At 45.1% G+C, this 14442-nt stretch overlaps 1 protein-coding gene and 1 long non-coding RNA gene across 2 annotated transcripts in view; one reads left to right on the top strand and one right to left on the bottom strand.

The window, feature by feature from the left end:
• Positions 1-2832, top strand: LOC129528995 (uncharacterized). Its single transcript, XR_008674362.1, has 2 exons — positions 1-126; positions 2566-2832. It is a non-coding gene; the product is annotated as an uncharacterized lncRNA (long non-coding RNA).
• Positions 2496-14442, bottom strand: part of SIRPB1 (signal regulatory protein beta 1) — a 27630-nt gene continuing 15683 nt past the window's right edge. Inside the window, exons 3-6 of the mRNA XM_031004991.3 lie at positions 12802-13119; positions 11887-12219; positions 7260-7374; positions 2496-6604 (exon numbers count right to left, since the gene is read on the bottom strand). Coding sequence (XP_030860851.2) covers positions 7262-7374; positions 11887-12219; positions 12802-13119 — 764 coding nt within the window. The 3' untranslated portion in view covers positions 2496-6604; positions 7260-7261. The remainder of the gene's footprint in view (positions 6605-7259; positions 7375-11886; positions 12220-12801; positions 13120-14442) is intronic.

Raw genomic sequence — 14442 nt, forward strand, 5'->3', positions numbered from 1 at the left:
ATGGCCCCTGCTTGGAACTAGACAGGAACATTCCTCCAGCCTCCATCATCCTCCCCTTCCCCTACTCTGAGGAAACTTCTCACCTTTCATTGGACTCTAAGTTCCTTGGAGAGTCAGTACTCACGGGTCAGTATCCAAGAGTGCCAGCTTTGGAATCAGATATAATCTAGGTTAGAATCCTGAATCCACCTCCTAGGAGCTGAGTAATCTTGGGCCCATGATGCAGACCTGTATATTCTGCAACCTTCTTGACATCTTCATTTGTATATATATTTTTTTGAGACGGAGTTTCGCTCTTGTTGCCCAGGCTGGAGTGCAATGGTATGACCTCGGCTCACTGCAACCTCTGCCTCCCGAGTTCAAGTGATTCTCCTGCCTCAGCCTCCCGAGTAGCTGAGACTACAGGCGCCCACCATCACGCCTGGCTAATTTTTGTATTTTTAGTAGAGACAGGGTTTCACCATATTTGTTAGGCTGGTCTCGAACTCCTGACCTCAGGTGATCCACCTGCCTCGGCCTCCCAAAGTGCTGGGATTTCAGGTGTGAGCCACTGAGCCTGGCCTCTTCGTATACCTTAAATATTCAAGTTTGAGTTTCAGATCTGCACTCACAAACCTCATCTTCTCCCACACCATGCCTGTTTTGTATTTGGTACCATCATCTAAGCAGTTTGTCAAACCAGGAAGGGACTCATGTTCTGTACTTTCACTTATCCACTTGTTACCAAGTAAAAGGGGGTTGCTGCCTGATGTGCTAGAAGCCAATACTGTGACACCAGGCTTTTGAGAAAAGAAAAGCTTTTTATTGCAAGTTGACTAACAGGAAGACAGAAGTCTACCTCAAATCTAGCTCCATGTGCTGGCTTCAAGGCAGTAGTTTCATTAGCAAAAGTTTAGGGGGTGGATTCTGGGATTAGTATGTGATTTGTGAAAGGAAAGGGGAGGCCTGGAAAGTCCTTGGGCATGTACGATTATCTCTCTATGCCTCTTCGCGGCTCCCATGTGCAAAACCCTGGGGCGTCATTATGAAATACGTGGTAGAAACTCAGGCTGTGACATCAGCAAGCTCATTCTGAGCAAACTCCAGTTGGCCATATTGGTTCCAACAGATTTTAGTCAGTTTTGTTATCTTACAGGTGGAGGAAGTTTCGGCAGTTTAGCAAGTTTTTTTTTTCTTATCTGCTATCCTGTAAACTCAAGAATTTCTGTTAGTAACTGGTTTCTTTAACTCTTTGGGGGCATAGTTTCACACTCCTATCTTGCCCCTACCAGGCCCTATTGGATTTACCTCCTAAATCCCTTCTGAATTAATCTCTTTCTCCATCTCTATCATCATCTCTTGTCTGAATAAGAACAATTGTCTTCTCACTAGGGTACCCCCATTTTTATTTGCCCCCTATAATCTCTTTCTCCTTCTTCAGCCAGACTGGTCTTTTTACAACATAGATTTAATTATGTCCCTCTCTTGAATAAACATTTTTGTGGATTCTCATTAATCTGGAGGTACTATAAACAAGGCCTTCTTCTGTGACTGACTTGCTCCCTTAGAGATGAAGGGATCCCCACCTTTCTGATACGTAGCATAGCTTCACTGTCCCAGGTTGGGTTCCCTGGGAGACAGACTCTGGGGTGAAGACAAACAAGCAGGTTATTTTTCAGGGAGTACTTTTAGGATCAACACTTGTGGATGGGAGAAGAGGGAAGCAGGATTGGGTAGAAGAAGAAGCTGGGCTGCAATCAAGTCCCATTGAAGACCTCAGCTGACCTTGCATGGAGCCTGGTACTAGGATATTCCTCCAGAGTTGCTCTGAGTTAGGATAAGAGAGCTGGGCCTTTATACAACTAGGTTGATGAGTCCAATGAGATGTGGTTTGTTACCAGATATGACCTAAGCAAGGGCACTCCCTTCAGCTGAGACAATCGCAAATAGAGCTGATGCTGAGGACCATCTCCACAGCCAGGTGCCTCTCAGCATCCATTACACAATTCTTGGGAACAACTTGTTCCTGTGAAGACTTGGGCTCAGGACATTATTCACTCACTCATAGTCAGGTCCTCAAAGCTATCCCAGCTCACCCACATAACCCAAAGTTTTCTGATCCCACTTGGTCTGACCTGGATTTTACTAATGGGAAAAGTTTAGGGTGAGCATCACGGGGGATTGAGAAGCCACTTCCTCTGGGATCTGAGTGCCTAGATCTGGGGTGAGTTCTGGTAGGGGACAGAGGAAGGACGAGAGGAAAGGAAACCTCAGGCTTTTGAAGTGAGATAAAACTTTGGAATATCAACAAAGTCTCCCTACCGCACATTTCCTTGCATTGTTCCCCACGGGGTACAAGAGGCGAATAAAACCTAGCTGAGGACAAGACGTTAATTTTTCCTAATAGACTTAATTTTTTAAGGACAGCTTTAGATTTACAGAAAAATTGAGCCCTATCATTAGCATCTTACATTGATATGATACATTATTATAATCAATGAACCAATATTGATACATTATGATTAATCAAAGTTCATAGTTTATTTAGATCTTTTCTTTTTACCTTATGTCCTTTTTCTCTTCCAGCATCCCATCCAGGATACCTGTTACATTTACTTGTCATGTCTCCTCAAGCTTCTCTTGGCTATGACAGTTTTTTAGACTTTCCTTGATTTTGATGACCTTGACAGTTTTGAGGAGTTCTGGGCCCGATATTGCAGGACGCCTCCTTATCGAAATTTGTCTGATGTTTTCCTCATGATTAGATTGGGGTTGTGAGTTTTGGGGGGAAGGTAATAGAGGAAAAGTGTCATCTTCATCACATCATATTAAAGGTACATATTAGTGACATGATTTATGATTCTTGATGTTGATTTATAACTGTTGATGAACTCTTGATCACCTGGCTGAAGCTGTATTTCTCAGATTTTTCCACTGTAAAGTTATTTTTTCTCCTTTTTTCCATGCTGTACTCTTTGCAAAGAAGTCGCAGTGCACAGCCCACACTTCAGGAGTGGAAGTTATGTTCCACCTCCTTTAGGGTGGGGTGTATAAATAAATTATCTGGGACTCTTCTGCACTGGAGATTCTTCTCTTCTTTCCCATTAATTTATTCAATCATTTATTTATATCAGTATGGACTCAGATATTTATTTTATACTTTGGACTATAACTCATTACTACTTTACTTATTTTTTTGCTGAAAGTGTTCCAGCTTTGGCCTTTGGGAGCTCTTTCAGTTGGTTCCTGCGCCTCTTTGATGTACTCCAGTCACTGTGGGTTTTGGTTTTGGGGTTGACTTTTTTTTCTTTTTAGCACTTTCTTACTTTCTAGAGGATGTTGAATTTTTGATGGAACGTTTTAAACAGGAAGAAGAGAGAGTAGTCTTTAAAGAAAGAGCTTGAGAATACAGCACACAAGCCAAGTGATCAAATGAAGAGAAGTTTTCTTTTGAAATCCAACACCTAGTAGAAACCAATGACCTCAATGATGTATTCACTCATTTAAAAAAATTGACAGCCTATTATATGGCAGACACAGTTCTGGCAACTGAGGATACAGATAATCCTCCCCCACCCCCAACCCGCCACGATGTAACTGACATTCCATTTGCGTAAGATAGATAAATACAGGCAGTTCTCACTTTGGTGATGACATGCATGCATTTCACTTACCATAGTTTAGTTAAGTAACATCAGTCCCACAACACAAGTCGCAAAATTTAGGTGCCATAGTAAATTTAATGTAATTTGCATAGAGTACAAACTTCTGGGCTAGCTCTTCAGTCCACAAATCACCATGGAAATAAAAGCTCGTCATGATCAGTAACCAGTCATGTTGCGTCTTTCAAAGTCTGTTGGTGATTGGTCCCTATGGATCTCCTACTCAAACAGCAAAGCCTATAGTTGGGTTGCCTCCTTGTCTCCCAGTGATGAGCCCATATGACATTTTACAGAAATGAATAATTGAAAGAGGAATTTTGCAACCAAGATGAAAGTGCAGTGAAGAAATGAGAAGTGAAAATGCTGCAAGTGAGGTTCAAATATGTGAGTGGAATTCCAGAAGTACAAATAGTTGACTGTGGCAATGTAGACCCTGATGCAGGAACTTCAGATAGGCAGCCAGAGGGAGGTAGTAAAGGCAAACTGCCACAAATGGGAGAGAAGTGGTAATAAAAGGGCTGAAGATGTCCCAAAGGTGGAAATGCCAGCATAAAACTTCACATGAAAGGATCTTCTGGAGTGATTTCACAATATTGAAAATTCAAGGGATAAGATGTTGGAAGCTAGTCCAAACTTAGAAAGATGGCAAAACACCAAGGTATAATAGAAATGATGCTTGCTGGCTAGGCACGGTGGCTCATGCCTGTAATCCCAGCACTTTGGGAGGCCAAGGCAGGTGGATCACCTGAGGTCAGGAGTTCAAGACTAGTCTGATCAACATGGAGAAACCCCATCTCTACTAAAAATACAAAATTAGCTGGGTGTGGTGGTGCATGCCTGTAATCCCAGCTACTCAGGAGGCTGAGGCAGGAGAATCACTTGAACCCTGGAGGCGGGGGTTGCAGTGAGCCAAGATCACGACATTGCACTCCAGCCTGGGCAATAAGAGTGAAACTCCATCTCAAAAAAATAAAAATAAAACAAACAAATGAAAAGAAACAATGCTTGCTCCATGTATTAGCCCATTCCCACACTGCTATAAAGAACTACCAGAGACTGGATAATTTATGAATAAAAGAGGTTTAATGGACTCACAGTTCCACAGGCTTAACAGGAAGCATGACTGGGAGGCCTCAGGAAACTTACAACCATGGTGGAAGGAGAAATGGAAGCAGGCACCTTTTTCACATGGTGGCAGGAGAGAGAGAGAGAGAGAGCGAAGGGGGACTTGCCACACACTTTCAAAAAACCAGATCTCATGAGAACTCACTGAGATCTTATGAGAACTCAGTATCACAAGAACAGCAAGGGGGAAGTCCGCCCCCATGATTCAGTCACCTCCTACCAGGCCCATCCCACAACACATGCAGATTACAATTTAAGATGAGATTTGGATGGAGACACAGAGCCAAACTATATCACTCCATATTAGAAATATACAAAAAAAGGCAAGCACTCTTCCAACTACTCTGGATACATTTTTACAAAGAAACAACACTTGAACTCTCAATGTTTCTAATGCTTTGAATTGTAGTGCACAAATAAATATTTATTTCATTATATTTTCATTGTCCTCTACATTTGTAACTGAGAGTGTGAGAGTTTCTAATATTTTGACAAAAAATGGAAAAGGTCACAGAATGATCATTGTTTTTCTGATTGGATATGGAGACTGCTTTCCTGGGTTTCAGGTTGCACAGTCATTTTTGCAATCTTGCACTGCCATGAAAAGTGAGGGCTGCCTGTATTCAGCATAATACTCATCAAAATAAGGGCTAAAGAAAAATTAATTAGGATAAGAGAAATTAGAATGCCGGGATAGAGAAAATAAATAATATTTTATACAAGGTAGTTTATAGAAGGTGCCTTTAATGAAGTGACATTGAGCAGAGACTTGAAGGAGGGAGAGCGGAGCCATGCAGCTGTGTTGGGGAAGAAGCAGAGAAGTGATATGATTTGACTTTTCCAAAGAATCACTGTGGCTGAAAAATGAAAGCCAGAGGAGTGGTCCCCAAAGAGATGATGCTGGCTGGGACAGGGAGGGGTGGTGGAGGTGAGAGGTGTGGAGAATAGGGATTTAACTCTGAGGTTTCCAGCAGCAGGCTTGGACTGGGCCCTGAAAACCAATTGTTAAATTTCAGGAATCTTGCAATCTGGTTGTTTAACTGTTGGCAGTGTGAAATTGGTCAGGTTGGGAGTTATTACACTAGAGAAATTGGCAAGCACTGCAAAACAGCTTTTGGTTTTTCCCTTTCAGAAAGTCCATTGTTAAACATTTACCATCTCACATAAGTGGACACATGCATTTTGGAGGCAGAATTGAATATGAGTTGTAAAGGGCAGTCATCGAGGGCTCCTCAATGTTGGGCTGTGGCAGCATTTCTACCACAAGCAGCAGGACTGGGAAGGCTGCAGGATACTAGAAGAAATACTGTCCCCATCACAGAGAGAGATGGGAGAGCTTCTTTCTTTTTGGGTTTGAGGGATAGGATGCTTGGACAAAGAGGAAAGAGAATCATTTTTTTCTTAAAATTGGTATAGGGGCTCATGTGTATTCAGGAGGCAATAGAGAACCTCAACAAGGCTGGGGGAGTTGGGGTAGGCAGGAATCCAGAAGACAGGATAACTCTTGAGAGCCTGGAGAGAGTCTGTGGTTTATGGCCAGTCCCAAGGCGACGGACGGGAGAAGTCCTGGTGTGTTTAGATTTGGAGTGTTTCTCACCTTCTAGGGAGGTGCCGTGAGTCAGTGCCCAGAGCCCGATCCCATGGCCCCTGCTCAGGACCGTGAATAGAGACACTGCTTTGGGGCATCATGGTCTTGTGAAGGTGGAACAGGAGCGTGTGGGCAGGCAGATGACCTGGGAGAGGAGGCATTTGGAGCTGAGTGTGGGGAAGGTTCTCGCCAGCTCCTTCTCTCAGGCTGAGCTTCTCAAGAAAGGAGGAGGCAGCAGAGACTGAGGGTCCTACATGGCAGAGAAGGAAGGAAGGAGCTGTGGGAAAACACATCCACATTCATTCATCTGCTCATCATTTAAGAAATGTTTCCTGAGAGCCTGATATGTCCCTAGTGCTGGTCTCCTCTTGGGATGCCTGTTATGGGTGGACAGGCAGGCCTGAGATAGGACTCTGCCAGCTCAGAACTTCTTCCAAGTCCTGATGCTCCCTCATCTCCGCTTTCCACTCAAGCACACAGAAGGTCAGAGCAGGAACAGCCCTCAGAGCAGCCTATCTGGGAATTCTCAACACTACAGTGGGGATTCCTTTGAACCCATGAAGTCCCAGCAGTGGCCTCCAAGGGACCACCCACTCAGTTGGCCCTCACTTAGACCCCTCTGTCAACCTTTTCCATGGGACTCCTAGGCCACTGGGGACACTTTCGAACCCCCTTGAAGCATCCCACCTCCTGTAATACCCTTGACCATCCCAACTCCTGCACACTCCCTGGGGGTTGGGAGCCCCATACAGGGTTCCCTGAGACTCCTGAGTATCCTGAGGGAGCCCTGTCACCTTCTGTAAACTCCACTGACCCTGAAGCTGCATGGCATGTGAGCTGGGCCCTCCTGCTGGCCTTGCCTTTCTGGAGGAGCCCTTGGTCAGTCCTCCCTCTCCTAAACTTACAGTCAGGCCTTCTGTTTCCAGCAGATGTAGACGGCAGAGACACCAACCACCAGTAGCAGCTTGGGGCCCAGGAGGAGAGCTACAAGGAGTGGAGTAGTAGGAGCCAGCGCTGGTTCTGGAAATCAGGGAAGAGGAGGAGCCATGAGAGGGGCCACCTGGGAGCTCATCTCAGGGGCCTCCACTTACCCAATCTGAGGCTACCTGGGCCCATCAATCCTCTGAAGCTTTTGAACTTGCATCCTGCTCTGGCTTCCCTGACTCCAGCCGAAAGCAAAGGCCAGGGAAAGTGGCTCCTCATTCTCACTCACCCTGTCCCAGGCTGCCAGTTTATCCTCCTGGAGGGAAGAGGTGGAGAGAGTGTGTGCTCAGGTATTCATATATGTGGCAACTGTGTTCCTCACTTGCTCCTCACACGCCCATGGGGCAGGGATTATTATTCCATTCTGATGGGGAAACTGAGGCCAGAGAGTTTAGGGAGCGACAGGAGATTAGTGGGATCCAAACCTAGGGAAGCCCATCATTATGTCCCCAAGGGTGACTGCTGAGTCCAAGACAAGTCCAACACTCCAGGATCATGAGAATTATTAGGAAAGGGTGGGCAGGTGGTGTGAGGATGGATTCAGAGTGAGAGAGTTGCATGCTGCCCTTCTTAGCCCCAGGGGCAGGGAGAGGACCCCATATTCTCATGATCTCAGGGAGCCCTCCAGGGACAAGACCCAATTAAACCTGCTGGCTGGAAAATTCCCTGGTGAGTCAGGGAATGCGCCTCGGGCTTGGAAGGGCCTCAGACATCATCTCTCCTACCTCAACCCCAGTGCAGATGTCATCTGAAATCTTTCTGTCAGACACAGAGAGTCAGATCTACGGAAGCTCATGTTGGGACTGTTTGCATTTTTTAAATAAGGGGTTTTGGATGTTAAAAGTAACAAAGGTATTAAAAAAATTTTTTTTTTAAATAAAATGGTGCTGGTGGGTCCTTAAGGAAGGGATGGAGACCTCAGCATCTATAGCCGCTGGAGTGTTGCAGGCTGGCAGTTCTCAGATGGGTGGCTCTCTGGGGCTTTCTCTCCTTTGAGGAGAGCTGCACTGCCCAAGTTTATTCCTTCTAAGGGGCAGCCCAAATGAGAGACAGACTGCATTGGGAATATGAAGGGCCAGCCCCTCCCCTCAATTTGAAAAAAATCTACAGGACCCTCCGGCCTTTGGCCTCTCTGCAAGAGCAGCTGCATCTTTGTACTGCCTGCACTGTGGCTCAGCACCTCCCTCCTCCTACACCCCTGCCTCCTCATTCCTGAGGCATGTTGACCCTGACAGCACTCTAGGATGCCTCCTGCATTGCTTTATGCATCCTCAGGTGGCCTCCCAGAGAAACCGTCCTTGGGAAGTGGTCTGGAAAGAAGACTCTAAAATATAAGTTGGGAATCTGATTACTCATCAGCTAGCAATGAGGACCCCAGGGCTGGTGGTGAATGGGACTGGAGAAGCCGTGACTTGCTGTTGTGTTGCGATTGATAACACTTTCACTGGCACTAAACTGGGATAGTGTAACCCCAGGAAGGAAATTCCTTGCCATCAGCCTTTTGAAAACAGATTGGGAAATGGTAGTTATAAGAACTAAGGTGTTAGCTGTTGCTGGGCATGAACTCTTGGGAGAAAAGCAATGAGAAACTAAGAGTGATTCATCATGAGTTAAGGTTCAGTGTGGAAGCCAGAGGACTTCTTGGCAGCACTGCAGATTCTTATTTCTTGGAGCCACAGGGCAGAAGGAATAGAGGATTGTGTCCTGGGCATCATAGAAGAGTAGCAGAATCACAGTGGAGAATGAATCTCAGTTTCAATGGCTGCTATGCTGGGATAGGGCCCTGATGGGGAAGTTGTGGGACCCTGAAATGTGGGAGGAGACATTTGGGTCAAACCACTCAAAGATTGTCAGTTGACTTCAGAGTTACTGGGGACAATTGCAGTGGCATAGCTACTTGTCGCTATAAATATCCTCCCCAAGCCAAAAGAAGAAACAGAAAAGGAAAAGTAAATTCTACACAATCCAGGCCCTAAATATTGCTTGAAGAGAGAATGCCAAACTGCAAAATGGCTGAGTCAAAAGGGAACACTCACCTAACCCTAGTGCACAGTCTCTCACTAGGCTCCCATGCCACTGATGCAGCACGTCACAGAAGGCATCCTGCAGTTTGCCTGCCAGCCTAGACAACCTAAAATGCATTTCCAGACTTAGCATATGAGCCAGGATGCCATGTCAGACACACTGAAAGAACCCAAAAATGGCAGCCCTCTCTCAGCCCCAGTGGGTGGTTGGAAGTCTAAGAAAAGACTCAACCTTGTCCAGATGGTAGACTCATCTCATCCTGTGCCTCCTTGAGAAGTACAACTATGAACCCAAGAAATATCATGAGGAGCAGGCATTGGAGAACTTCCAAGGTGGAAGAGCAAGGTAAGAACCTGAGGACTGAGGAACAGCCCAGCAGCCAAACAGCAGGGACTCTATGCCCAAATACCAGCCCCCAGCCACAGAAAGTGATGAAGGGAGGACATAGAAGAGAGGAGGTCTCAAGTCAATAAATACAAATCCCGCACTTTAAGAAACTACAAAAAGTAGGGCAAAGTAAACCCAAAGAAAGCAGGAGATAGGAATTAATTTAAAAAAAAAGAGAGAAGAGAGCAGATAATTAATGAAACTGAAAACACAAAAACAATACAAAAACCCACTGAAACAGAGTCGATCTTTTGAAAACACCAATAAAATGGGAAAAAACTCTAGCATGACTGATGAAAAAGAAAAGAGAAATGACACATTTTTAGTATCAGGATGAAACGTGGGATACCATTGCAGACCCTGCAGACACCAAAAGGGTTATGAGAGGATATTATGAACAACTCTACACATATAAATATGACAACTTAGATGAAATGGACCAAAAGTTATGCAAAACACAACTCAATAGGAAACGAAAAATGTGAATAACCCTAAACTATTAACAACATTGAATCTATGATTATAAAATATCCAAAAATATCCCTGAGGCCCAGATCTTTCAAAGGAAAACACAAGCATTTAAAGATAAATTAAAACCAAATTTAACACACGGGAAAATGGTTCTAAAAAATTTGGTAAAATGTGAATGTATGCTCCATTTTAGATGGTATGAGGAAATTATTTTAATAACTTTATGAAATTTAGTGATTTGAACACTTAAAATTTAAGTGGACAATGACACTGGTTTTGTGAAAAATGTCCTTGATCACATGATCCCTCAATGTGCAACTGCAGGTGCATGCGTGAGCAAGTTTTCAGTGGACGTGACTATGCACTTTCCACACATCTCTGATGATTGGGGACATTGTTTGTCCTCTATGTCGTGTCTTTCCTCTTCTAGCAGGCAGGGACATGAACAAATCCGTGACTCAGCACTGACCCAGGAGATGATGCAAACATCATAGGGTGTTTTGGAAGGAACCTGAGTCCTTATTCTTATTTCCTGGAGCCTCAGGGCAGAAAGAATAAAAGATTGGGCCCCGGCTATCATTAGAAGAGTAGCAGAATCACAAAGGAGGATGAATGTCAGCTTTAATGGCTTCTATGCTGGGATTGGGCCCTGATGGGGAAGTTGTGGGACCCTGAGATGTGGGAGGATGTATTTGGGTCAAAGCACTCAAAGATTGTCTTTCGACTGGAGTAGAGGGACCCCTCCTGGTATTATAAGAGAGAGAAATAAGACATATTTTGGTTATAGAGAGGGGAAACACTGGCCAAATTTGGGTCCTTGGGACAAAGCCCAGCAGAAAGGGAAAGTTTCTCTAATTAGCACAAATTCCCATTATAGCCTGGTAGTGAGCCTGTCCTCAGGGACTAGATTTACCTTCATTACTTTGGACCAATAACCTGGTCTAATGACAAGAAGTCTTCAACAACATCCCTCATTACTTCCTAAGTCCTGGTTTCCCCTTTGGTAAAACTCCAAGCTCACTGGGTGTTTGAAGCAGGAAAGGAGATCAGAGATGAACAGAAATTTGCAGATAGTAAATGTGCAGACAGGTTGTGATTATTGTTGGTCAAATATCACCATCAGAACACAAAAGAAGCCTGTGCTGTGACCAGGTCACCTGCGGGTCTGTCCAGGCTTAAACTTCACTTGTCTTTCTGAAATTTATAGAGCAGATGCTGGAGACTGGTGGCTGAGGTCACAGATGCGGATGGAAAAGTTTAGGATAGAATAGGGACAAGGTAGAGGTTAGAAAGTGTAAAAGGCAAGGTGGTGTGCTGGCGAGAAATGCAGAAGAAGGCGAGACACAGGACTTCATAAACAAATGGATCGCCTCCCTCTCTCTTTTTTCCTTTAATGTATATTTATGTCAAAATATCTATCAAGTTGTGCATCAAAGTCTTGACGCACAGTTTCTCCTGGTAGATGGGGCTTAAGGGTGTCTGCAAATGGCCAATTGTTACCTTGAACCTTCTAAGTAGTGGTGACCCATGGAGTGTAGGATTTTAATGTAGACATTAAAATTCTACTTTGTATTTATAGACTTCTAGCTTATTTTATGACAAGCATGAATATTGCTTTTAACATTAAAGAAAAAGACAAAATTTAAAAATGGGAAGTAACCGCACCATGGGTGATATCTGAGCCATGCTCCTTCTGGTGCGCTGAGATCTCCAGGGCATAGCTTTTGCTGACTGCTTGCTGCCCATCATGCTCCACCTGACAGGTGAGCACCACATCGTCCCTGTGGGCACAGGTGTTCACCAGGAGCCAGCTTATCCAGTTGCAGGTGCCATCCTTGTTCTCTATGAGGGTCGAAGCTGTTTCTGTCCGGGACACATTTCCATTCTCCAACCAGGTCAGCTGTAGTCCCCGGGGGTAGAAATTGCTCACCTGGCAGGTGACGTTTGCCTGGTTCTCTGCCCTCATGGGCTGTTGAGTAACCTCCAAGGTGGGTGGAACTGAAACAGCACAGGGCAGAAGCTCTGATCTTGTGGCACAGACAGATCACAGGGAGGGCTAAATAACATAGCTCCCACCAACACAGTGAGGGCATCACCAGGACAGTGCGAGGTAGGCAGTAGGTGCTCAGACATTGAGGGCACTCGTTGCATATGAGTGAAATTACTAAGCACAGTGCCTGGTGCACAGTAGGTGCCCAAGGACTGTTAGCTCCTACTAGGCTAAGAATGAGTGATATCTACAAGCACAACCCCTGGCATGCAGTTGGAATGTCATAACTGTAGCAAAATCAGTGAAATCGCCAAGCACATAGTGATTTGGCTCCTAGTAGGTGCTCACTAATTGTAGTTGCTCTTGGTGAAATAAATGAAACTCTCTAGCACAGAGCTTGGCACATGGTTGCTGGTCCCCTGACAGCTGCCATTAAAATGATAGTAAGTGACCGGCTCACCTAGGTGCATGGGAGGTGGACAACACAGTTAGGAATTAGATTCCAGGCCTTTCAAGCTCTGGAGCCTGGGGAGAGGGGAGTGGGCTTGGCAGCCAGGTGTCTGCTTGGGCTGGGTGTAAGGGTCCTCTACCTCGGATGGCCTCAGACAAGTTGGCAGTCCCACGAAGAGGGTCCCCCTGCAAGGTGACGTGGGCCATCTCGCAGATGACTTGAGAGTGAACGTCCCCACGGGTCAGCACCACCCTGGCTGTGCTGTGGATGCTGTAGGACACACTGTCTCCTGCGGGGTCCACGTTGGTCTGGAAGTCTGAGATCTCGTTCCCATTTTTGAACCATTTCAGGGTGATGTCTCTGGGAGAGAAGCCATGGGACTCGCAGGTGAAGCTCACTGTGTGCTCAGGTGTGGCCCTTGCTGCGGGGCCCAATACCACGGGGGCAGAGGGTTTGGCTACAAAAGGACCATCAATAATCAGGAGACATGACTGCGATGACCATCACTGATGATAAGCGTTTGACATGTTAAGAACCTTCTGAGACGTTAGTTTTTAATCTTTCTAATAATGTCGTGAAGGCAGTGTCCTTATTCTCATTTTACAGATCAGGACACAACAGCTCTTAGAGGTAAGAACCAGGCCATGGTCAGACAGTGAGTAGGGGCAGGGCCCAGAGGGAAGTCCAGGCCTGAGTTCAAAGTCCTCTCCACAGAGGGTGACTTCCACCAGTCTGGGCATAGGAACAAAATTACTGATTGGTCTCCCTCCATGTTATTAACTGGTCCTAGCTGGCTTCCCCCGGAGAGCTCACTAACCTCACAGAGGGCATTTATAGAAGCCAATACAGGGATCAATGGCAAAGTGGCACCACCGTGAGAGCTGCAACCAGGCTGCTCAGCCCAGGAGAGGGGTGGGCTGACACCCCCAGCTCCTCATCCGCAAAATAGGAGGACGGAGGACAGCGTTTCTACTTCCTGGGATGTCGCCAGGATTCAATGGGGCAATGGAAGCAGTTTTGCTCTGGATCAAACACAGAAGATGCTTCTCAAAATTAAACACAGATCTATCTTTGACCGAGACATTACAGATACACAGAGGTCTCTCTTTAGGTGTTATAAAAATATGAAACATTCCGTATTTTTCTTTTCACAAATATTTCGTTCTGTCAAATAAAAGGCATTAATTAAGGATAAAGCTTTAACGTAGAGCCAAGAGTTTGTAAGAGCATTGGAATCACACCTGCTAAAGGTCAAGCCACAGGATGTTGCAGTAGATAGACCTGGATAACAACTGAAGCCAGGGTCCGTGGGATTTTGATCTCTTTCACCTGGAGTACTTTAATTAAATAACCAATGAGAACGGGTTTGCAGTTGAGGATTTTCAACCAGCTAATGAACTGTTTCCAAAAACAACCTTTGGTGAAAATCCCCTATAAAAAACCTGTCCTGTATTGCCATACGGGACACTATTCAGGGTTTTGCTGACTCAGTGTACCCAAATTGCACCTCTTTATCTTTCAAATAAATGCTATTTCCTTTGCCTTCCTAACAATCACTTTGCTGTTGTTGTTAGTTGGTCTAATCTGCTGGAAGTCCTAAATTTGAAAAGAGGAAATTTTTTGGAATCTGAATCTTCAGTTAGGTCAGGTTTGGGTCAAAAACAAGGATCACTGAGTACTAAGAAAGCCAAAGGTGGTTAGCTTTTTCATCGTTAATTAATTAAAAAAGACAAAGACCCAGGCCACACCAACAGACAGAAACCTATTCTGGGCCTTGAAA

The sequence above is a fragment of the Gorilla gorilla genome, chromosome 21 (genome assembly GCF_029281585.2).
Source record: "Gorilla gorilla gorilla isolate KB3781 chromosome 21, NHGRI_mGorGor1-v2.1_pri, whole genome shotgun sequence".
Taxonomy (NCBI): Eukaryota; Metazoa; Chordata; class Mammalia; order Primates; family Hominidae; genus Gorilla; species Gorilla gorilla.